Source organism: Salvelinus alpinus, chromosome 9, assembly GCF_045679555.1.
Source record: "Salvelinus alpinus chromosome 9, SLU_Salpinus.1, whole genome shotgun sequence".
NCBI lineage: Eukaryota > Metazoa > Chordata > Actinopteri > Salmoniformes > Salmonidae > Salvelinus > Salvelinus alpinus.
Window position 1 is genome coordinate 54707984 of NC_092094.1, and position 25094 is coordinate 54733077.

General features: G+C 42.3%; 1 protein-coding gene across 1 annotated transcript; it reads left to right on the top strand.

The window, feature by feature from the left end:
• The first annotated feature begins 1643 nt into the window (after positions 1-1643).
• nox5 (NADPH oxidase, EF-hand calcium binding domain 5) lies at positions 1644-23303 on the top strand. Its single transcript, XM_071326715.1, has 18 exons — positions 1644-1784; positions 3424-3533; positions 5137-5300; positions 5617-5767; positions 6105-6315; positions 6668-6908; positions 7206-7359; positions 10790-10962; positions 12837-13019; positions 13252-13384; positions 14532-14674; positions 14819-14992; positions 15804-15848; positions 17316-17440; positions 17735-17819; positions 17998-18097; positions 18360-18526; positions 18814-23303. Exons 3-18 carry the CDS (start codon positions 5181-5183, stop codon positions 18943-18945), a joined length of 2337 nt encoding a protein of 778 aa, XP_071182816.1. The 5' UTR covers positions 1644-1784; positions 3424-3533; positions 5137-5180; the 3' UTR covers positions 18946-23303.
• The last annotated feature ends 1791 nt before the right edge of the window (positions 23304-25094 follow it).

Here is a 25094-nt window from a genome sequence, read left to right on the forward strand (position 1 = left end):
AAAGGGGGTGAATACAGATGCACACACCACTTTTCAGTTTTTTTATTTTTCATTTCTAGAAACATGTAATTTTTTTCATTTCACTTCACCAATTTGGACTAGTTTGTGTATGTCCATTACATGAAATTAAAATAAAAATATATTTTAAATTACAGGTTGTAATGCCACAAAATAGGAAAAACGCCAAGGGGGATGAATACTTTTACAAGGCACTGTACAGTATACAGCATTCTAGGTACATAAGTGGACATTATAAAGCTCCATATCTTTTCAAATAAAACAATGGCCAGTTTGGATCTCAGTTGTATGCACGTTTTTGTGGGCATTAGTTTTGTGGTTGTACTCAGTAGTTGTGGTCAGTAATTGTGTGGTTGTGGTCAGTAGTTGTGGTTCAGTAGTAGTGGTCAGTAGTTGCCTTGGCTGCCTCACCTTCTTCATCATTTTGCCTACGCTGCCACATATGCTCCTCTGTGTCTGTGAGTATCCATAGTAATGGATCTGTTTGAGACGAGCTGTTTTTTTAACCTTTATTTAACTAGGCAAGTCAGTTAAGAACAAATTCTTATTTACAATGATGGCCTACCCCGGCCAAACCCAGATGACGCTGGGCCAATTGTGCGCCGCCCTATGGGATTCCCAATCACGGCCGGATGTGATGCAGCCTGGATTCAAACCAGGGACTGCAGTGACGCCTCTTGCACTGAGATGCAGTGCCTTTTGTCTGACTTGTTGAGGGAGTGGTCAAAACGGCAGTTGTTTGGAAAAAGTTGGGTAAAAATGTGTTAACTCACTTACTAAAACAGCTGTATCGTTACATCCGTAGAATATATTTATGTTTCGCGAACAAATTGAATAGTAGAGAAGTAGACAAATAAATCATACCCTCTAAGTTGTTGGGGAAGTGGTAAAAATGTCAGGTGTTTATATAAAAAGTTACTGAAAATGTTGAAGCGGTTACTAAGACAGCTGTAACTTTTTATCGGAATTCTTCAAACCTCAGATTTGAATAGCAGAGAAGTAGACAAAGATTTCATACGCTTCAACTTTGTGTCTTAGTTGTGGCAAAGTGGTCAAGGTAGCTGATTTGTGTCAAAAGTTCTATTGTTGCATTTACAGTGAATTGAATGTTGGAAGTGATGACGTCACTATGGGGCCTTTCAGAATCTTGAGGAAATGTCATAAAGATGAATGAACAGATATCAAAAAGCTGTATTCAAGCACACTATTCCAGACCGATCTTCATGTTTTAAAGTTTGAATTACTTTTCTAGTTTAAACGGTGTAGGAGGACTAGCATTAAGAAGTATGACAAATATTTAGAATGGGACCTTTTCTTCGCAAGTCCCATTAATAACTAAATCAGAAATAATTCCTACAATAGCTAAAGTGTGGCTAGTAATAAAGCCACACTAATTGAAGTATGACCAATAACAGTAGTATGTTTCTTCACAATCACACAGTGTGTAAGACCTGTATGCATGTTGATACCGAGATATGAGGGTGACCCACTGCTATTACACAACGTTATATCTAAGCATTGATGCCTGTACTGAAAGCTGCTCAGCGGGGGGTGGGCTGTCAGACACAGCTGCTGGGTATCAGGGCTCACTGCTGCCTGTTCTGTCCCCTCCACCATCACTACAATAAGCCAGGCTGCCAACCAGGGAGTTCGGGTTTGGATGAGTGAAGAAAAATCTCAATGCTTGAGAAAGGTGCATCTTGAAAGCATTGACCAGCTCAGAAAATTGGACATAGAATTGACGCAGACGCCTATCTGTGTTGTAGGTAAGCACAACTTCTTATGCAAAGATTGCATGATTATGACTGGTGAAGGTATAAGACAGGTAATACTATGCTTTCCCGTAAATACAGGCTTACACGATTTTAAGCAGTGTTTTTAGAACTATGTTGATTTAGTCTAACACTCCAGTGATTAACATCTGATTTAGTTCAGAATGTTGTTATTTTATTTTTTTAAATGACACCTTATTGCCAAAGGAACTGGAGAGATAACAGACCTTGCCTATAAAAACATTTGCGTTACAGTGAACAAATACTGTATACAAAGTCCCTCCTATTCCATCAGGTTCCTTCCTTATGATTTCAATAACTTTTAGACCACACCACTGTTGATTTCCACCAAACTTTCTATACATATTTGCCTTTGTTAGAAATGGTCAGAAAGTTACTTTTTGGATCTGAATGCCAAAACATTTAGGAGATAGATGTGCTCAAAGTTGGCCCGTTTTGCATACCCCCACCTTACCATGAGACATCCATGTCTTCATCACTGGAAAATATAAACGGTTGAGTTTTACATCATTTAAAAGCATACAAAGAGTGTTGTCAAAGTATTTAATATTTTCTTGAATTTTTTTTTTTTATATATATATATTTTTTTTACCTTTAATGTCAATGATCTAAAAATAGGTAAACTCCTATAAAATGTGTGCATATGTTGTAGCTTAGGACCTATTTTACATAATATGAGGTGCATACTCTTGAATACAGGGTGGTTGGCATTTCAATCATAGAAATATAATTCGTAGAATGGACATATCCCGTCAGACCACTGCAATGTAGCTGATACGTTGAAATTGAAATTTAATAGAAATTTCGACTTCCAAATACTACCACAAAGATGGCCACCGGTCAACTCACCGTTGAATGTCAACTTAAATTGGAAGTCTATTCTATTATCTATATTTCTATGATTTCATGGCAGATTACAGTATAATTTCCAACTGATATTCCCATTCAAGTCAACATTTTCAAATGTGTGGATCTCCAACCATCTTTGTGCTACCATATTAAAGTAGAAATTTCAAATGTATTGAAATGTTAGTACATTTATCAGCTAAAACATGACACCCACCCTGTATTCAAGAGCATGCTGTGTCTCAACCGATGGTGCGCACAATACAAACACCTCAGATTATGTAAAATAGGGTCTCGGTGTCACTCTGCTACCGTGGAATTGCACTCACACATACCTGTCTTTCAACATTCTATGTATCAGATGTCAGGACACTCTAGGCCTCAACTCGTGACAATCCAACCTGAAACTCTTGAACATTAGCAAAGCTTATTATTATAACTAACCGCCAATGGTTTCCCCAATCATCTGTGACATTACTCTCAGTAGGAAACATGACAATGTAACAGATGTCTCACCGTTCTCATTGTTCAATTGAAAGTTCTATCAGCTTCATATCCACCAACGTCTGTAATGATGCATGTTTACGTCATTCAGAACGACTATACAATCTTGATACTCAGAAGCATAATTTGCTCTTTAGCCACCATGCTTTTAGCCATTGGGGCTATACAATTTTTCTTAGTCTCTGGTGCTATTAGCCTTTGCATTTTCACATAACTATCTGTACTCCGAAAAGCTCTGTATTAAAACTTTTACTTCGACCAGATCCTGGGAGTCAAGTCTACTTTTTACCTTTACAAAGTCAACTTGCTACTGCAAAGTACCATCTACAGTGTGTTGTAAAGAAGTGGGATTCATTCAACTCCACAATAGAGGTAAGTGCTTTACTTATGATCAGGATGCAAGTCTTTAATTAGAGGTTCTGACATCCCCCTGGCAACCTCAGTCACGCTGTATTCTTTCTATAGTTGTCTTCATCCCCCCCGAGCCAGTGACGCAATTGCAAACCTTTGTCATCTCTGTGCAAGCATTGTTTTGGGCTTCAAGTCTACATCTTTATTTCCCGCTTCTATGTAGCATACTAGATGTCAAAGTCTTATTTTAGATCTGTAAATCCTCAATTCTACAGTAGTTAAATCAGGTAGAGCAATCAAATCAAGTCATTTGTGTTCTTTCTCAAACTATCCTACATCACACAAACCCTCACTACATTACATTAGTGGCAGCCTACTAGCCATGTCTCACAAATTATGACCCTTTTCACATTACTGTGCTGACCTCAACCAAACTGAGCTGACTTGGAAATGTTCTTTCACGTTGGTCTTGTTCGACATTGCAGCCAACAGTGCAGGCGACTGCCGACTGACTGATCTACAAAAAACCTTGCATTGTAAATAACTACTCAATATTATTTGTAGGTCAGTCAGTCACAATTTACCCATGATACATTTAAGCAATAAGGCCCAAGGGGGTGTGGTATATGGCCAATATACCATGGCTTAGGGCTGTTCTTATGCATGACGAAACGTCATTGGATATTGGCCATATACCACAAACCCCCGAGGTGCCTTATTGCTATTATAAACTGGTTACCAACGTAATTAGAGCAGTAAAAATAAATGTTTTGTCATACCAGTGGTATACGGTCTGATATACCACGGCTGTCAGCTAATCAACATTCAGGGATCGAACCACCCGGTTTATAATATGGTTTTGATCCTCCTGAACCCGGGCATTGTCTTTAAAGGGGAGAGGCTATACAGACACGCCTGGTGCGCAAATTGATGATGTTTGTCACGCAGGGAGAGTCAAGTGGAGACGAAGTTGGGACTTGGGAATGTACAGAATCATTCAATTTTTATCGGAGTAATTGTTGAAAATCACTGCAATAAATGTGCTTTAGCCATCACCCTGGCCGGATATTGGCTCACCCTGGCTACACTATCTAGCTACTTCCCTCGCCTTACTGAGGCAAGCAGGAGCTAAAGGACACTGTGCCCCATGATGTGTTGCCTGACTGTAGCGCAAACTCTCCCCGTTGAGCAGTGTAGATTATCACAGTGACATCCAGATGGTTACTCCAAGGATTAAAAGTTATTTCTCATGTAGGCTGTTGTCCTACTCTAAATAAATCAAGTGGAATGAAACAAATTGGAGATGGTGTCTAAATCCAGATGGAGACCAATACTACAAGTTATTTCGCCCATCGAAATAAACTTCACGTTCTTTAACAAGTCATAATTTGCGCCATGCTACTGTTGCCAGCTAGCCATCATAAACTAGCTGTGAAGGGCTCATCAGCACCACTGGATCAGGACAACTGACTGAACTGAATTCATTTGTCTTCACACTCAACTCGCAGCTGTGCAACATACTTCATCAATTTGGACACCAGGCGTGTCCATATAGCCTCTCCCTCTTTAAAGCTCCCTTTTTGCCATGGCCTTATGTAGGTTATTTCGTGTGTTGACATTACAGCAGGCGTGGTGGTGAGTGTAGAAGGCTACCATCCCAGCAGCACCATGAGTCTGGATGAGGATGCACGGTGGCTGGAGTGGGTCACCAAGCAGTTTGAGACCATCGCTGGAGATGACAAAGAAATTGACCTGGAGGAGTTCAAAACGGCCCTCAAGGTCAAGGAGGTGAGTCAGGGGTCAAGGGTCAACTGATTTGTCATTGTCCCCAAACTTTTTGAAGGAGGTTTTATGTATTTTGTTGGTCATTCTTTTTGTGACAAATAAGCTCAAATAGGGCTGGGGTAGGATGGGTAGGGGGTACAGTGCAATAACGTCAAATACGTGAAGGTTCACATATAGAGCCGCCAAAAATGAACAGTCTAAATGTCTGACTTCCACTTACTCTAAATGATTGTGTTTTATGGATTATGTACGGTATGTGAGTTTTACTTACTTTGTCCATAGAAGTCAGTGCTGTGTGATTCTGTGTGTGTTTGTGCAGTCTTTCTTTGCGGAACGGTTCTTTGCGCTGTTTGACTCTGACGGTAGCAAAACCATCAGTCTGGATGAGCTGCTGAAGGCTCTCGACCTGCTGATCCATGGCAGCGAGACGGACAAGCTCCGCTTCCTCTTCCAGGTCTATGACGTCGATGGTATGTGTTTAGCCTAGCGCCAGATCTGTTTGTGCAGTCTTGACAATTGCCAGTGACCAGGAGTTGGCAAGACGACACACATAGATCTGTGACCAAGCTTGCAAGTGTTACTTGTGAAGACAAAATGTGTGCATTATCCACCATTAAAACACACAGTGAAATAAAACATCTACACTTTTTTGGTATGCTATATAAACCGATGTATGAGAATGGTCAGTGAAACCTCCACCCATTGTCTCACCTTTAGGATGTGCAGTTTATTGCGTCCAACTTAGCTGCCTATATTTTCATCATCTTGCAACAGACTATTGATGATGATTTCTCTTGGCCTGTGCAGGCAGTGGCTCGATTGACCCAGACGAGCTGCGCACGGTGCTCAAGTCGTGCCTGCGCGAGAGCGCCATCTCCCTGCCAGAGGAGAAGCTAGACGACCTGACCCTGGCTCTGTTCGAGTCGGCTGACAAGGACAACAGCGGCTCCATCACCTTCGAGGAGCTCAAGGCCGAGCTGGAGAACTTCCCTGAGGTTATGGAGAACCTCACCATCAGGTCTCAAGGGACAGCTAACATGTTTAAACATGGGGCCGGTTTCCCAGACACAAATGAAGCCCAGCCCTGGACTAAAAAGTTTAGGAATATGCTTCATTTTTGTCAGGGAAACAGGCCCAGAATGTATCAAACATGCAAAATATAAGGAAGGCTCACATGTCCATACACGCATCAGATTTTCCCGGTGACATTTTATGTAGTCCAGTGTCTGTTCTCCAACTCTGTATCTCAGCAACATAGTCAATATGTCCCCCAAAGAATTATCTTTACCGCAGAAGAAGTGCCTAGATCCTAGATCAGCACTCCTAATCTGAAACTCCCACCATTTCCCACCATTTCCTTCACCTCCTAGCGCTGCCAACTGGCTGAAGCCTCCCGGCCTGGAGCAGAAGAAGGGGCGGCATACCCCGCGCTACCTGACGCCGGCGTACTGGCACAACAACAGCCGAAAGCTCCTCTTTCTGTGCGCCTACACTTGCCTCAACCTGCTGCTGTTCATCACCGCCATGCTGAAGAACGCAGAGGGGGGATTCTGGTACATGGTGGCCAAGGGCTGCGGCCAGTGCCTCAACTTTAACTGTACCTTTGTCATGGTGAGGGAGTTAGTGGGGAAGTGGGGGAGGGAGGGGGTGAATGTGATTTGGTGGATAGAGATGAAGAGATATTCAGCAACTCTCGGTAAGGACAATGAATGTTTGCTTCATAAGTCAATCTTTTAAACCAGCACGTTTCAGCAAAGGCCTTCATGAGGGTATTGGTGTTAAGAGGTAGACATCGACATGCAGCTGTGACATTTCCCTTAGCAACACTAGACTTTCTGCATTGATTGTGCCTGTGTATCCGTGTATGTGTGTGTGTGTGTACACGTGTTAACATGTGAATGTGTGTAGGTGCTAATGCTGCGGCGCTGTTTGACCTGGCTGCGGGCCACTTGGGTGGTGAGGGTGCTGCCTCTGGACCAGAACATCCTGCTGCATCAGATGGTGGGCTACGCCATTGTCACCTTCTCCACCATGCACACCACTGCCCACTTCATGAACTTTGGTACGCAGGAACACACACACTCTAAACCACAAACACTCACATGTTATAAACCTTCCATATGCACAAAAAGCTTATTTCTCTCAAATTTTGTGCATACATTTGTTAACATCCCTGTTAGTGAGCATTTATCCTTTGCCAAGATAATCCATCCACCTGACAGGTGTGGCATATCAAGAAGCTGATTAAACAGCATGATCATTACACAGGTGCACCTTGTGCTGGAAACAATAAAAGGCCACTCTAAAATGTGCAGATATGTCACACAACACAATGCCGCAGATATCTCAAGTTTTGAGAGAGTGTGCAAGACCAACCATCCGGACAGCTGATGAAACTATGGTTTTGCAAATCTGAAGAATTTCTGCACAAACTATCAGAAACCGTCTGTGTTCGTCGTCCTCACCAGGGTCTTGACCTGACTGCAGTTTGGCATCGTAACAGACTTCAGTGGGCAAATGCTCACCTTCAATGGCTACTGGCACGCTGGAGAAGTGTACCCTTCACGGATGAATCCTGGTTTCAACTGTACGGGCAGATGGCAGACGGCGTGTATGGCGTCGTGTGGGTGAGCGGTTTGCTGATGTCAACCTCGTGAACAGAGTGCCCCACGCAAATATCCATCAACTTCGCACAGCCATTGAAGAGGAGTGGGACAACATTCCACAGGCCACAGTCAACAGCATGATCAACTCTATGTGATGGAGATTTGTCTGCTTGAGGCAAATGGTGGTCACATCAGATACTGACTGGTTTTTATAACCCACACCCCTACTTTTTTAAAGGTATCTGTGACCAACAGATGCATATCTGCATTCCCAGTCGTGTAATCCATAAATTAGGGCCTATGTATTTATTTCAATTGACTGATTTCCTTATATGAACTGTAACTCAGTAAAATCTTTGACATTGTTGCATGTTGCATTTTTTGGGGGGGTTCAGTGTAGTATATACAGTACCAGTCAAAAGTTTGGACACACCTACTCATTCAAGGGTTTTTATTTATTTTTACTATTTTCTACATTGTAGAATAATAGTGAAGACATCAAAACTATGAAATAACACATATGGAATCGTGTAGTAACCAAAAAAGTGTTAAACAAATCTAAATATATTTTATATTTGACATTCTTCAAAGTAGCCACCCTTTGCTTTGATGACAGGTTTGCACACTCTTGGCATTCTCTTATCCAGCTTCATGAGGTAATCACCTGGAATGCATTTAAATTAACAGGTGTGCCTTGTTAAAAGTTAATTTGTGGAATTTCTTTCCTTAATGTGGTTGAGCCAATCAGTTGTGCTGTGACAAGGTAGGGGGGTATACAGAAGATAGCCCTATTTGGTAAAAGACCAAGTCCATATTATGGCAAGAACAGCTCAAATAAGCAAAGAGAAACAACAATCCATCATTACTTTAAGACATGAAGGTCAGTCAATCCGGAACATTTCAAGAACTTTGAAAGTTATGTTCAAGGGCAGTAGCAAAAACCATCAAGCACTATGATGAAACTGGCTCTCATGAGGACCGCCACAGGAATGGATGACCTGCTGCAGAGGATAAGTTCATTAGAGTTAACTCAGATTGCAGCCCAAATAAATTCTCCACAGAGTTCAAGTAACAGACACATCTCAACATCAACTGTTCAGAGGAGACTGTGTGAATCAGGCCTTCATGATTGAATTGCTGCAAAGAAACCACTACTAAAGGACACCAATAATAAGAAGAGGCTTGCTTGGACCAAGAAACACAAGCAATGGACATTAGACCGCTGGAAATCTGCCCTTTGGTCTGATGAGTCCAAATTTGAGATTTTTGGTTCTAACCGCCGTGTCTTTCTGAGACACAGAGTAGGTGAATGGATGATATCCGCATGTGTGGTTCCCACCGTGAAGCATGGAGGAGGAGGTGTGATGGTGTGGGGGTGCTTTGCTGGTGACACTGTCAGTGATTAGAATTCAAGACAAACTTAACCAGCATGGCTACAACAGCATTCTGCAGCAAAAAGCCATCCCATCTGGTTTGCGCTTAGTGGAACTATCATTTGTTTTTCAACAGGACAATGACCCAAAACAGACCTCCAGGCTGTGTAAGGGCTATTTGACCAAGGAGAGTGGTGGAGTGCTGCATCAGTTGACCTGGCCTCCACAATCAACCGACCTCAACCCAATTGAGATGGTTTGGGATGAGTTGGACTGCAGAGTGAAGGAAAAGCAGTCAACAAGTGCTCAGCATATATGGGAACTCCTTCAAAACTGTTGGAAAAGCATTCCAGGTGAAACTGGTTGAGAGAATGCCAAGAGTGTGCAAAGCTGTCATCAAGGCAAAGGGTGGCTACTTTGAAGAATCTAAAATCTAAAATATATTTTGATTTGTTTAACACTTTTTTGGTTACTACACGATTCCATATGTGTTATTTCATAGTTTTGATGTCTTCACTATCATTCTACAATGTAGAAAATAGTAAAAAATAAAGAATGTGTCCAATCTTTTAACTGGTACTATATTATGGCTATAATTAGAATGCCAAATGTGTTTAATACGACTGAGTACACATCAGTGTTTCCCATATCAATACTTATTACCTCACCTAAACACATATTTTTTTCTATAGACGGGTTGGCTGACAAAGTCACCAAAACGAATCATGCTTTGTTATGATTTTGAAGGGTCAGATAGCTAGCAACAATTACAAGAAGATGCCATGTGGGAAATCGTAGGTGGCTCGTTTCCGCTAGTTGTATCTTGTTCTTGATACCATGTTTTGTTTTGAGGTGTTTTGACTTATTTCATGTCAATGCTAAATAATATGGCTCAAATTCTCTAGCTAGCTAACCAACAACTGTAATTGTGTATTTGAGAGACAACAAGTGCGCATTGTGCAAATGTATTTATGTTTTCAATAAACATTTGGAGACAAAATATAGTTTACATGTTGTCAACAATCTAAGCCAACCCCGTCTGTTTTGCCCCATAGTTGCGCACGTGATGGTTTTGTTGCTAAACAACCAACCCATTTATTGGTTTCAATTTAATATTTTGGTATTTGCATCCCTGAATGATGTCTCTAGACTGGAGGGTACACCAGAGGAGGCTGGTGGGAGGAGCTATAGTGGGACGGGCTCATTTTAATGCCGGAATGGAATTAATGGTATGGTAATTTGTTTGATGTGTTTGATACTGTTCCATTTATTCTGTTCCAGCCATTACAATGAGCCCGTCCTCCTATAGCTCCTCCCCCCAGCCTCCTCTGTGGTACACATAACGGCATGTTTATGTTTAGACTGATCCAGCCCTTGCCCTTGGTCTAAGGTGGTGCTGTATTGTGGCTTTCAACTGATCAATCACATTTATTTATAAACCTCTTTTTACATCAGCAGTTTTCACAAAGTGTTTTTACAGTAACATGGTCTGATCCTTTGTTTCCTCCTTCAGTACACCTATCTCAGAACAGCAGCTACAGCCTGTGGGAGCACCTTTTCACTACTCGGCCAGGGATTGGCTGGGTGCAGGGCTCTGCATCCCTCACCGGCATGGTGCTACAGATCATGATCTGTCTAATGGTGGTCTGTTCCAGCACCTTTGTCCGCCGCAGCGGCCATTTTGAGGTACAGTTGACAATCTAGCTAGTCATTTAGCAGGCGCTCATATACAAACGTTCAAGTTTTATTAGTCTTATGTACGGGATACACATGGTATACACCAGGGTTCCCCAACTGGCGGACCATTTTAATTGGACATAAAAGACCAAAAACACCAGGAAATCAGCTCCAAGTTATTAACATTTTGGGAATCTGTTCCCAAGTATTCCCATGCGTACGAGAGACACGTGATCGTATACATACAGTGCATTCGGAAAGAATTCAAGCCCATTGACTTTTTCCACATTTTGTTACGTTACAGCCTTATTTTAAAATGGATGAAATAGTGTTTTTCCTCATCAATCTACACACAATACCCCATAATGACAAAGCAAAAACATGTTTTTAGACATAAAAAACCCTGGAAATATCACATTTAAATAAGTATTCAGACCTTTTACTCAGTACATTGTTGAAGCACCTTTGGTAGTGATTACAGTCTCGAGTCTTCTTGGGTATGACGCTACAAGCTTGGCACACCTGTGCTTGGGGAGTTTCTCACATTCTTCTCTGCAGATCCTCTCAAGTTCTGTGATGTTGGATGGGGAGCGTAGCTACACAGCTATTTTCAGGTCTCTCCATAGATGTCCGATCGTGTTCAAGTCTGGGCTCTGGCTGGGCCACTCAAGGACATTCAGAGACTTGTCCCAAAGCCACTCCTGCGTGGTCTTGGCTGTGTGCTTAGGGTTATTGTCCTGTTGGAAGGTGAACCTTCACCACAGCCTGAGTGCTCTGGAGCAGGTTTTCATCTCTCTGTACTTTGCTCCATTCATCTTTCCCTCGATCCTAACTAGTCTCCCAGTCACTGAAAAACATCCCCACCGCATGATGCCGCCACCACCATGCTTCACCGTGCCAGGTTTCTTCCAGACGTGACGCTTGGCATTAAGGCCAAATAGTTCAAACTGGGTTTCATCAGACCAGAGAGTCTTGTTTCTCATGGTCTGAGAGTCTTTAGGTGACTTTGGGCAAACTGCAAGCTGGCTATCATGTGCCTTTTACTGAGGAGTGGCTTCCGTCTGGTCACTCTACCATAAAGGCCTGATTGGTGGAGTGCTGCAGAGATGGTTGTCCTCTGGAAGGTTCTCCCATCTCCACACAGGAACTCTTTAGTTCTGTCAGAGTGACCATCTGGTTCTTGGTCACCTCCTTGACCAAGGCCCTTCTCCCCCGATTGCTCAGTTTGGCCGGGCGGCCAGATCTAGGAAGAGTCTTGCTTGTTCCAAACATCTTCCATTTCAGAATGATGGAGGCCACTGTGTTCATGGTGACCTTCAATGCTGCAGACATTTTTTGGTACCCTTCCCCAAATCTGTGCCCGGACACAATCCTGTCTCTGAGCTCTACGGACAATTCCTACAACTTCATGGCTTGGTTTTTTCTCTGACATGCACTGTCAACTGTGGGACCTTATATAGACAGTTGTGTGCCTTTCCAAATCGTGTCAAATCAAATGAATTTACCACAGGTAGACTCAAGTTGTAGAAACATCTCAAGGATGATCAATGGAAATAGGATGCACCTGAGCTAAATTTCGAGTCTCATAGCAAAGGGTCTGAATACTTATGTAAATAAGGTATTTCTGTTTTTTATTTGTAATACATTTGCAAACATTTCTGAAAACCGTTTTCATCTTTTTGTCATTTGTCAATTCTCTTTATCTAATATTAGGTTTTGGTTGAAGATTTGATAACATTCACTTTCAAAAATATATACAAATAGAGAAAATCAGAAAGGGGTCAAATACTTTTCACGGCAGTGTACATTCACATACACTAGCTCCCTCCATCGCTACACCCAAATACAAAAAAATAAAATAAATGTGTGTGTTGTTTCCCCAGGTGTTCTACTGGTCCCACCTGTCCTATGTGTGGGTGTGGGCTCTGCTGGTGGTGCACTGTGCCAACTTCTGGAAGTGGTTTGTGGTGCCTGGTGTGATCTTCCTGCTGGAGAAACTAGTGGGCGTCGCTGTTTCTCACATGGGAGGCCTCTACATCGTGGAGGTCAATATGCTGCCATCTAAGGTACCCATCTGGATGCTATGCCAATAGCGATCACTTTTCTTAAAGAGGACATCTATTCACTTTTGTTTTTTCAATATCTAGCTATTGTGTTATGCCACCTGCTCAACACGTAATGAAGTTTGATTACACCTCTGCTGTAGAAATATTAGATTATAATATGATACATCTTATCCCAACGAGACCATTTTTGTTTTCCCCCTTGAGAGTGTTGAAAAATGTCTGTTACTTGCAGGTGACCCATCTGGTAATCAAGCGGCCCCAGTTTTTCCACTTCAAACCAGGGGATTATGTTTACATCAACATTCCAGACATCGCTAAGTATGAGTGGCACCCTTTCACCATCAGCAGTGCCCCAGAGCAGCCAGGTTTTTATTTTTATTTCACATTTTAGCAGGGAGTCCTTTTTAAGAGCAATACAAATATACAAGATTACAAAACATACTTAAGAGAAACAATCACATTCCTCAGCAAAGAGGTCCCTAATCAACAATTTGTGTTTCCCAAGAGGGACCAGTACATATAGTTGCAGGGAACTCTGTAGATTGTTCCATACAGTACATGGGGTGCAAAGACACCAAAAGCAGATTTACCTAACTGGGCTCCCGAGTGGCTCAGCGGTCTAAGGCACTGCATGTCATTGCTTGAGGCGCCACTACAGTCCCTGATTTGAATCAAGGCTGTATCACATCTGTCTGTTATTGGGAGTCACATAGGGCGGCGCACAATTGGCCCAGCGTTGTCCAGGTTTGGCCAGGAAAGGCCGTCATTGTAAATAAGAATTTGTTCTTAACTGAATTGCCTAGTTACACAACTGTGAAGACTGAAGGAATCTCCAGAGTTAGCCATCCCTGAAACCGAGTATGTTAACTCATACATCTAAATTATGTTAAGTATGGCGGAAGTTTATGTAAGAGAGCTTTATAAATAAAAAGAGAGCATTGAACCGATCTACGTTTTCAAAGAGGGTCAGCCTACTTCCTGGTAAAGAATGCAGTGATGTGTACTGAACCTGTCGCCCGTAATAAACCACAGTGTGCTATGATAAACTGCGTCCAATAGCTTCAATATAGTGGCAGATGCATTCATATAGACATAGGTACACTCAGTTTGTCTAAAAACGGTGTTACATCCAGTTCCCCACTCTCTCTAAACTAGAATGTAATACAAAATATAACTTTATTGTTCATTAGTTAGAACGGAAATTTGTCTTCTGCCGTTCCCAATGCCCACAAGTCAGCCTCAGCGGATGGAGAGCAATTGTACATAGGATCAGACACCAGCAGCTTTCCATCTGCCAGTTCTGTTCCATTCCAATTTGTGTGTGGCCCTGCCCAGGGCTTGAACAAGCAAACTTCCAGCTGCTGGTCTGCCTCTCTAACCTCTAGGCTACTTCTGCCTCTAAACTAATCTTAGAAACGCATACACATGGTCCAGTTGCAGCTTTGACATCCATGATCATTTCCATACAACTCAATGGAGTGTGTCTGTGCTTGCACATCCCTTTCTGAAAAGATACTCTGTGGTTGCATATCCGCTCCATGGGCCAGTGGACCAATCGTCTGTATGAGTTCTTCAGGCAGCCAGACAGCCAGGTGGTCAGCACCAAGAGACTGAGCGCCAGCCTGAAGGACAGACGGCACCAGAGGAGGACCCAGGTTCTCTACCTTCATTTTCGCCCACTACTTATAATTCTCTCTGTTAGCAATATAATACAATTCTACATACACATAGTCAAAACAAAACAATTAAGTAGGACCCTGAAATATAGGAGTGGGATAAATCATTAGATTTTCTTGCAGGAGGAGCTGTTTAAATGTGCGAACTGCAACGGGACGGTGGCCTCCAACGAGGACGATGCCATCGAGCTGACCCTGTATCGACAAAACGGGTGTAGACCAGGGCCAGGACCATGCCCAGGACAAGGGCCACAGGGGCCCAACCCAGACCAGCAGAACCAAGCAGAGAGAGGAGAAGTATGATCTGGGCCCCTGATAAGATGACAATATGCAAAATAGAATAAAGATATTTATCATACAAAAGAGCCTAAACTCTGAGTGATGTTTCAAATGTTTACTCAGCGAAGATGTACAGCTGAATACATACATTCAATACAGTGCAGTGTCAACGTATACCCTTAGCTCTTATCCCCTTACTTTCCACAAAGATCTACTTCAGTACTTTTCCATCACCCAGGATTTCTCCGTGCTCCTATGTCCATATCACAGGACTTCTTATCAGTCAGGAGGAGCCTTGAATTAATGGGAGTACAGATTCCTACAGTCCACTGCAATCCACCAAATAATTACACTTCTCATACACAAAGAGCTTCAACCTAACACTACTTTCAATCTCTGAGGATCTATTCATACTAAGAGGATATAATGACATAAAAGAGTAAAGATATAAAAAAGTAATTTGCAATCCATCACCCATATTCATAAAGCATCTCAGAAAAGGAGTTCTGATCTGGGATCAGTTTTGTCTTTTTGATCATAATGAATGAGATTATATGGAAAGGAGGGGACCTGAACCTAGATCAGCACTCCTACTCTGAGAGGCTTTAAGAATACGAGCCCAGGTCCCCATGTCCACATCATTTTATTTATTTTTATCTAAAAAGCTAAACTGATCCAATATCGGCACTTTTACACTAAGACGCTTTAGGGCCCTGGTCTGACAGTACAGGAGTTTGGGTCACTGGGTCACTGTTGTAATGCGTTATGATAACATCTTGTTACTTATTATAACTGATGATTAATCTGTTTTTCCTCCCGACCAACATAGATCACAGCCAAGCTTAGTGAAAACCACAGGTTCTGCAACGTCAAAGTGAGTTTGACTTCAACCTGCTTCTGTAACATGTAATTGTTGATACTGTACATAGACATACATAGCATATTACTAACCCTATTTGAAGACATTATTACATTTACATTTACATTTAAGTCATTTAGCAGACGCTCTTATCCAGAGCGACTTACAAATTGGTGCATTCACCTTATGATATCCAGTGGAACAACCACTTTACAATAGTGCATCTAACTCTTTTAAGGGGGGGGGGGGTTAGAAGGATTACTTTATCCTATCCTAGGTATTCCTTAAAGAGGTGGGGTTTCAGGTGTCTCCGGAAGGTGGTGATTGACTCCGCTGACCTGGCGTCGTGAGGGAGTTTGTTCCACCATTGGGGTGCCAGAGCAGCGAACAGTTTTGACTGGGCTGAGCGGGAACTGTACTTCCTCAGAGGTAGGGAGGCGAGCAGGCCAGAGGTGGATGAACGCAGTGCCCTTGTTTGGGTGTAGGGCCTGATCAGAGCCTGAAGGTACGGAGGTGCCGTTCCCCTCACAGCTCCGTAGGCAAGCACCATGGTCTTGTAACGGATGCGAGCTTCAACTGGAAGCCAGTGGAGAGAGCAGAGGAGCGGGGTGACGTGAGAGAACTTGGGAAAGTTGAACACCAGACGGGCTGCGGCGTTCTGGATGAGTTGTAGGGGTTTAATGGCACAGGCAGGGAGCCCAGCCAACAGCGAGTTGCAGTAATCCAGACGGGAGATGACAAGTGCCTGGATTAGGACCTGCGCCGCTTCCTGCGTGAGGCAGGGTCGTACTCTGCGAATGTTGTAGAGCATGAACCTACAGGAACGGGTCACCGCCTTGATGTTAGTTGAGAACGACAGGGTGTTGTCCAGGATCACGCCAAGGTTCTTAGCACTCTGGGAGGAGGACACAATGGAGTTGTCAACCGTGATGGCGAGATCATGGAACGGGCAGTCCTTCCCCGGGAGGAAGAGCAGCTCCGTCTTGCCGAGGTTCAGCTTGAGGTGGTGATCCGTCATCCACACTGATATGTCTGCCAGACATGCAGAGATGCGATTCACCACCTGGTTATCAGAGGGGGGAAAGGAGAAGATTAATTGTGTGTCGTCTGCATAGCAATGATAGGAGAGACCATGTGAGGATATGACAGAGCCAAGTGACTTGGTGTATAGCGAGAATAGGAGAGGGCCTAGAACAGAGCCCTGGGGGACACCAGTGGTGAGAGCACGTGGTGCGGAGACAGATTCTCGCCACGCCACCTGGTAGGAGCGACCTGTCAGGTAGGACGCAATCCAAGCGTGGGCCGCGCCGGAGATGCCCAGCTCGGAGAGGGTGGAGAGGAGGAATTATCAAGGCTTATAACAACTTATGAAGCGTTACACCATCAAGATGATATGTCATTCTCTTATTAGCTATCTAGACGTTCACATTAGGTTTGAATATACTCTGAATGCCTAAAAGTATCTGTATCTCTGTCTGTCAGTGCTTCGTGGACGGGCCATATGGGACTCCGACGAGACAGATCTTTGCCTCTGAACACGCTGTGTTAATCGGTGCTGGTATTGGGATCACGCCTTTCGCCTCCATCTTACAGAGCATCATGTACCAGTAAGTACATGCTAGATTGCTCTGGAACGGAAACACAGAGAATTTAGAAGCACTAACCGTCTTACAGTATACATCAAATGAAATACCCAAGTAATCCAAGCTATGGTGCAAGCTATAATCCTACAATGATGATTATGGCGCCAATATCTACTTTTGTTAAAGCTTAGCCCGATGCTATGGTTATTAATAACTAAAAATGTTCATATTCTGCCGTAAGTCAATTTCCTAACAACTTTGGTTGATGTGGCAATAAAGTTTTGAGTTTAGCATTTTTACTTCTGATTTCTATTTCAGCTATCGCATGAGGAAACAGAACTGCCCCAACTGCAGCTACTCGTGGTGTGAGAACATCAAGGACAGTGAGATGAAACTGAGGAAGGTAAGACCCACTGCAGATGACAGATACCCATTGGGCCTGGAAGCTTGTCGTTATTAGCCTGGTCCCAGGTCTGTTAGTGCAGTCTTGCAAGACAGCATGAACAGATCTGGGACCAGGCTAAGAAATTATTAGTTATAGTAAACATTTGTTAAACACTCTGTTTGTGGTTCTCCTACAGGTTGACTTTATCTGGATCAACAGAGACCAGAAATCATTTGAGTGGTTCGTGAGCCTCCTGACCAAACTGGAGATGGATCAGGCTGACGAAGAGCCAGAGGGTAAGTGAGAGAAGGGAGGAATGAAAGATACAGAGATGGAGGGAGGACAAAGAAAGGAAGAGTAAGATCTTCTGTAAGAGAAACACCACTGTGTTTTAGGGGTCAAATCTAAAGTTTGTTCCACTCCTGTGTTTCTCTGTGTAAGGTACATGTGTAAATGCCTTTTGTTTAATTCATCTGTCTTATTACTGTTTTTACTGTAAAGTGGTTACAATTTTAAATGCACTTTAAATAAAGTTTGATTTGATTTTTGAACCCTCAGGCCGCTTCTTGGAGATGCACATGTACATGACCTCTGCCCTCAGCAAGAATGACATGAAGGCCATCGGCCTGCAGATGGCGCTAGACCTCCTGGCCAAGAAGGAAAAGAGGGATTCCATCACTGGCCTTCGCACCCGCACACAGCCAGGGAGGCCAGAGTGGGGGAAGGTATGGATGTCAAACTATATCTCTGTATATATCTGTACCTGTCCATTATAAAGCTCATAGAGCATTTTTCAGCTAATCTTGAAGAGATGCACCATTTCTAAAATCGGTATGGGGTGACTCTGCTTTATTTTGTTGTTGGCTATAAGGGCCCTGAGTTTTTCCTGGTCAGGTTATGTGATCAGGAAAAACCTGCAATGAGTCGTGAATCCGTGACATGCAAGCTTGTGGGTCCTGTCCAACCACAGTACATTGAAAATGTCCTCTTCTTTCACGTGTATCAACCGCAGGTGTTCCAGAAAGTGGCAGAGGAGAAGAAAGGGAAGGTTCATGTGTTTTACTGTGGAGCCCCTGCACTGGCTAAACTCATCAAGGCCCAGTGTGAGCACTTTGGATTCAACTTCTACAAGGAGAACTTTTGAGGACTGTCCAACATTTTTTCCTGACTGACATCAGCACCCTCAACTAAATCCACACACCTATGTGCTGATCTATGTCAACAGTTTCTGTACCATGCACGCTGGTTGTCCACAAGCACTATCTCGTGCTGAATCCGCACTATGCCTTTACCAACCCAAGTGTGTGAAACCGACAATCAGTATGCTGCTAACAGCTTCGCTTCTTCCACTGTCCCTGTCCCCTTACTGGGCTCAAACCAGTGGTCCTCTGAATTCAAACACACCGCCCTCCTTGAAAACATACCAACTAGTTGTGCTATAAAAAAGGATCCGATTCGAGAGAACCATTGGCATGCTTGCCCTTAATGCTTGCCTTGGTCAAGAATTATAATGTGGGCCTTTATACTGTATATTCTATCACATTTAGTATTCAAATGGATCTACCTTGCTTTAAACCAAAACATATTCCAAAGCACAAATACTAAATGGCAGACATTGTGACAGAGAATTAAATTATGTTCACACCATACACTTACATAATTAATAGTTTATGTACCCCTTAACTATGTGTTGTTGCCAATGGATCTGATGTTTTTTTTTTATTCAACTAGACAAGTCAGTTAAGAACAAATTCTTATTTACAATGACGGCCTACCCCAGACAACACTGGGCCAATTGCGCGCCGCCCAAACCATGGCCAGTTGTGATACAGCCTGGAATTGATCAAGGGTCTGTAGTGAATCCTCTAGCACTGAGATGCAGTGCCTTAGACCACTACACCACTCGGGAGCAGTGCTTGTATTAGATGTATTGTAGTAGATATATTTGAAGTTTCTGCTTAAATCTTCATGGAAGGTTGTTAAGATACAAAATACAGCATAATATGCACCTTGGTGGAAGGGTTAAATGGGTAACCCTAAGTAATGTAGTGATTGTTCTGCATCCTGGGTAAGACCAGAAGATGTCCATTATTATAGGAAATATAGAACATATCAAACTTACGTTACAATTTTATAAAACGTATAGCTATTCAATGTTATGTAACTAAAGTGCCTTCAGAAAGTATTCACACCCCTTGACCTTTTCCACGTTTTCTTTTGTTACAGCCTGAATTTAAAATAGATACAATTTAGATTTTTTTTTGTCACTGCCTTACACAAATGTATTAAAAATGAAAAGCTGAAATGTCTTGAGTCAATAAGTATTCAACCCCTTTGTTATGGCAAGCCTAAATACGTTCAGGAGTAAAAATGTGCTTAACAAGTCACATAATAAGTTGCATGGACTCACTCTGTGTGCAATAATGGTGTTTCACATGATTTTTGAATGACTAACTCATCTCTGTACCCCACAAATAGAATTATCTGTAAGGTCCCTCAGTCGAGCAGTGAATTTCAAACACAGATTCGACCACAAAGACAATGGAGGTTTTCCAATGCCTCGCAAAGAAGGGCACCTATTGGTAGATGAGTAAAAATATAAAAAGCAGACATTGAGTATCCATTTGAGCATGGTGAAGTTATTAATTACACTTTGGATGGTGTATCAATACACCCAGTCACTACAAAGATACAAGTGTCCTTCCTAACTCAGGGACTTCACCATGAGGCTAATGTTGACTTTAAAACAGTTAGAGTTTAATGGCTGTGATAGAACAAAACTGAAGAGGATGGATCAACAACATTATAGTTACTCCACAATACTAACCTAATTGACAGAGTAAAAAGAAGGAAGCATGTACAACAAGTAATACTGCAAACAATGTGGCAAAGTAATTAACTTTTTGTCCTGAATACGAAGTCTTATGTTTGGGGCAAATCCAATACAACGGATTACTGTGTATCACTCTCCATATTTTCAAGCATAGTGGTGGCTGCATCATGTTGTGGGTATGCTTGCAATCGTTAAGGACTGGGGACTTTTTCAGGATAAAGAAATAATAGAGGAAAGCCTGGTTCATTCTGCTTCCCAAAAGATACTGGGAGACAAATTCACCTTTCAGCAGGACAATAACTTAAAACACAAGGTCAAATATACACTGGTTGCTTACCATGACAATATTGAATGTTCCTGAGTGGCCTTGTTACGGTTTTGACATAAATTGGCTTGAAAATCTAAGATAAGACTTGAAAATGGCTGTCTAGCAATGATCAACAACCAACTTGACAGAGCTTGAATAATTTCTAAAAGAATAATGTGCAAATATTGTACAATCCAGGTGTGCAATGCTCTTAGAGGCTTACCCATAAAGACTCACTGCTGTAATCTCTGCCAGAGGTGATTCTAACATGTATTGAGTCAGGGGGTTGAATAATTATCTAGTAAAAATATTAGTGATTGTTTTTCCGTTATTTTATTTTATTTACAAACGTTAGTATTTTTCTTCCACTTTGACATTGGAGTTTGGAGTATTTTGAATAAATCGTTGACCAAAAATAATATTTATATCCATTTTAATCACACTTTGTAAAACAACCAAATGTGGACGTACAGGGGTGTGAATACTTTCTGAAAGCACTGTATGTAATTTACATCATGTAAATAGTGTAGATTTACATTTCTGTTCTATAGTGTATTATTGATAGCTAAATTAGAAATATTAATTTTAGATTTACATTTCTGTTATATTATTGGTAGTTACATTGTATTTGTTTATTTAGGTTTCACTGAAATTCAGCTTTTAGCTGCCAATGTTGTACAACATGAATAAACTAAACTATGATTATTATAAATGCATAGCATAGCAGTTTATATGATATTATGAACAGAGTGACTAAATGTTCGAGAAACATTTATAGTATGTAAATATGGATCTATATAAGAACATTGTTTTTTGTAAGTGGTAATGGTTTTATTTGTTGTAACCGACGGTCTATAAAACTATCCAGAATGCCAATCCAAAACTGTCTGTATAGACCTGTCTAAAGCATAGTTTGGTGAACAATGTGATTTCCCCTGTTGCCTTGTTGAAATTATACAATTATTTCCTGCGCACTGAATTGTGTAAGGGGTTCTAGGGGAACTAACTGCAATTAATGAAATGCAGGGCAGAAAATGAATTGTCTTTCAGACATTGTGTCTATATATGAGTTATTTGAGCAGTCTTTTACATTGCCTCCCTATCCTTTGATTTAAAAAAAGGGCTTGTGTGCGCCTATACAGAACTTTTGCCTCTGGGGGTGTTCTCTAGCCAAAGGAGGTGTTATAGGCTGTGTTTTCTGCCTGTCTAAACGCAGCCAATGTGTGTTCGAGCAGTAAGCCTTACTAAGACGACTGTAAAAAATAAAGTTGTGAGTGAAGTCGGGGAAGGGGGCATCTGCGACAGCCGAAAGTCAGACACTGTAGTGGTTTTCCAACATCATGGCAAGGCTCATGCTGGCTTCACATGCTCATGGGACACTGGGAAGTCGTAAATCCGACATGATTGGGCTAATTTGAGTGGTAAGAACTCAAGCAATGTTTTCCAACAGCAAGGCTCATAACATGGCAGTGTTGTCACTGTTTGTATGAAAAAAACCTTTATAATATCGACATAAACATGCCTCCAACCCCCATATCACACACTCACAAACTGAAATAAAATGTGTGTACATTGTACAATCAATTAATGAGTATCAAATATCACATTCATTTGTATATACAACTTACAGTTTATTAGGTACACCACCCAATTCAGGAAAATAGATCGCTCCTACAGACAGTGAGTCACGTGGTCATGGCTTGCTATATAAAGCAGGCAGACAGGCATCAAGGGATTCAGTTACTGTTGAATTGTTGGAAATGTTAGAATGGGCAAACCGATTGACCTAAGCGACTTTGAGCGTGGTATGATCGTCACTGCCAGGTGCGCCGGATCCAGTATCTCAGAAATAGCCGCCCTCCTTGGCTTTTCACGCACATCGCTGTCTAGGGTTTACTGAGAATTGTGCGACAAACACAAAACATCCAGTCAGCGGCAGTCCTGTGGGCGAAAACAGCTCGTTGATGAGAGTGGTCAAAGGAGAATGGCTAGAATCGTGCAAACTAACAGACGGGCCACAAACAGGCAAATAACGGCACAGTACAACAGTGGTGTGCAGAACGGCATCTCAGAACGCACAACTCGTCGGTCCTTGTCATTGATGGGCTATTGCAGCAAATAACCACACCGGGTTCCACTCCTATTAGCTAAAAACAAGTGGGCAAGTGATCACCAATACTGGAGTGGAAAAAACAAATCCCGGTTCCTGTTGTGGCATGCTGACAGCAGAGTCAGGATTTGGCGTAAGCAGCATGAATCCATGGACCCATCCAGCCTGGTGGCGGTGGTGTACCGTCGTCCAATCTGCAGCAACTGCGTGATGCCATCACGTCAGCATGGACCAACATCCCAGTGGAACGTTTCCGATTTGTATAATCCATGACCCAAATAATTCAGGGTGTTCTGGAGGCAAGGGGGGGGGGGGGGTACTAGATGGGTGTACCTAATAAACTGGCCGGCTAAATAGCAGCGTTTCCCAAACATTTTGAACTGTGGCAAAGTTGATGGGATATACAATTAATCTGATCCATACAGCAAACCATCTACTGTATTTTCTTTGACAAACGCTTTTTATAGATTAGGGCTTATTTGAAATATGTTCATAGTTTTGATAGCTTCTCACGCACGTGATGGTTAATTTGTGTGTACCACTTTAAGAGAGTCCCGGAATCTGGAAAGAAGATGTATACTGAACAAAAATATAAGCACAACATGTAAAGTGTTGGTCCCATGTTTCATAAACTAAAAATAAAAATCCAAAACCTTTTCCAATCAAACAGAAAGCTTATTTCTCTGAAATCTTGTGCATAAATTTGTTTACATCCCTGTTAGTGAGCGTTTTCTCCTTTGCCAAGATAATCCATCCACCTGACAGGTGTGGCACATGCTGATTAAACAGCATGATCATTCCACATTGAGCTGGGGACAATAAAAGGCCACTCTAAAATGTGTAGTTTTGTCACACAACACAATGTAACAGATGTCTCAAGTTTTGAGGGAGTGTGCAATTGGCATGCTAACTGCAGGAATGTCCACCAGAGCTGATGCCAGAGAATTTAATGTTCATTTTTCTACTATGAGTCACCTCCAATGTCGTTTTAGAGAATTTGGCAGTACGTCCAACCGGCCTCACAACCGCAGACCAAGTGTAACCACGCCAGCCCACGACCTCCATATCCGGCTTCATCACCTGCGGGATCGTCTGAGACCAGCCACCCGGACAGCTGATGAAACTTTGGGTTAGCACAACCAAATAATTTCTGCAATGTCATCTGCGTGATCATCAAGCTCATCTGCGTGATCATCATCATCACCAGGGTCTTGACCTTACTGCAGTTCAGCATCGTAACCGACTTCTGAGGGCAAATACTCACCTTCAATGGCCACTGGCACACTGGAGAAGTGTGCTCTTCACGGATGATTCACAGTTTCAACTGTGCCGGGCAGATGGCAGACAGTGTGTATGGCGTTGCGTGGGCGAGCGGTTTGCTGATATCAACAATGTGAACAGAGTGCCCCATGGTGGAGGTGGCGTAAATGTATGGGCAGGCATAAGCTACGGACAACGAACACAATTGCATTTTATCGATGGCAATTTGAATGCACAGAGATTCCGTGATGAGATCCTGAGGCCCATTGTCGTGCCATTCATCTGCCACCATCACAAGGATCTGTACACAATTCCTGGAAGCTGAAAATGTCCCCGTTTTTCCATGGCCTGTATACTCACCAGACATGTCACCCATTGAGCATGTTTGGGATGCTCTGGATCGACATGTACAACAGCGTGTCCAAGTTCCCAACAATATCCAGCAACTTCGCACAGCCATTGAAGAGGAGTGGGACAATATTCCACAGGCCACAATCAACAGCCTGATCAACTCTGATCAATCAACAGCCTGATCAAATGCAAAGGAAATGTTGCACTGCACAAGGCAAATTGTGTTCACACCAGATACTGACTGGTTTTCTGATACACAAATCTACTTTAAGGTATCTGTGACCAACAGATGCATATCTGTATTACCAGTCATGTGAAATCTATAGATTAGGGCCTAATTTATTTATTTAAATTGGCTGATTTCCTTATATTGAACTTTAACTCAGTAAAATCTTTTAAATTGTTGCATGTTGCGTTTATATTTTTGTTCAG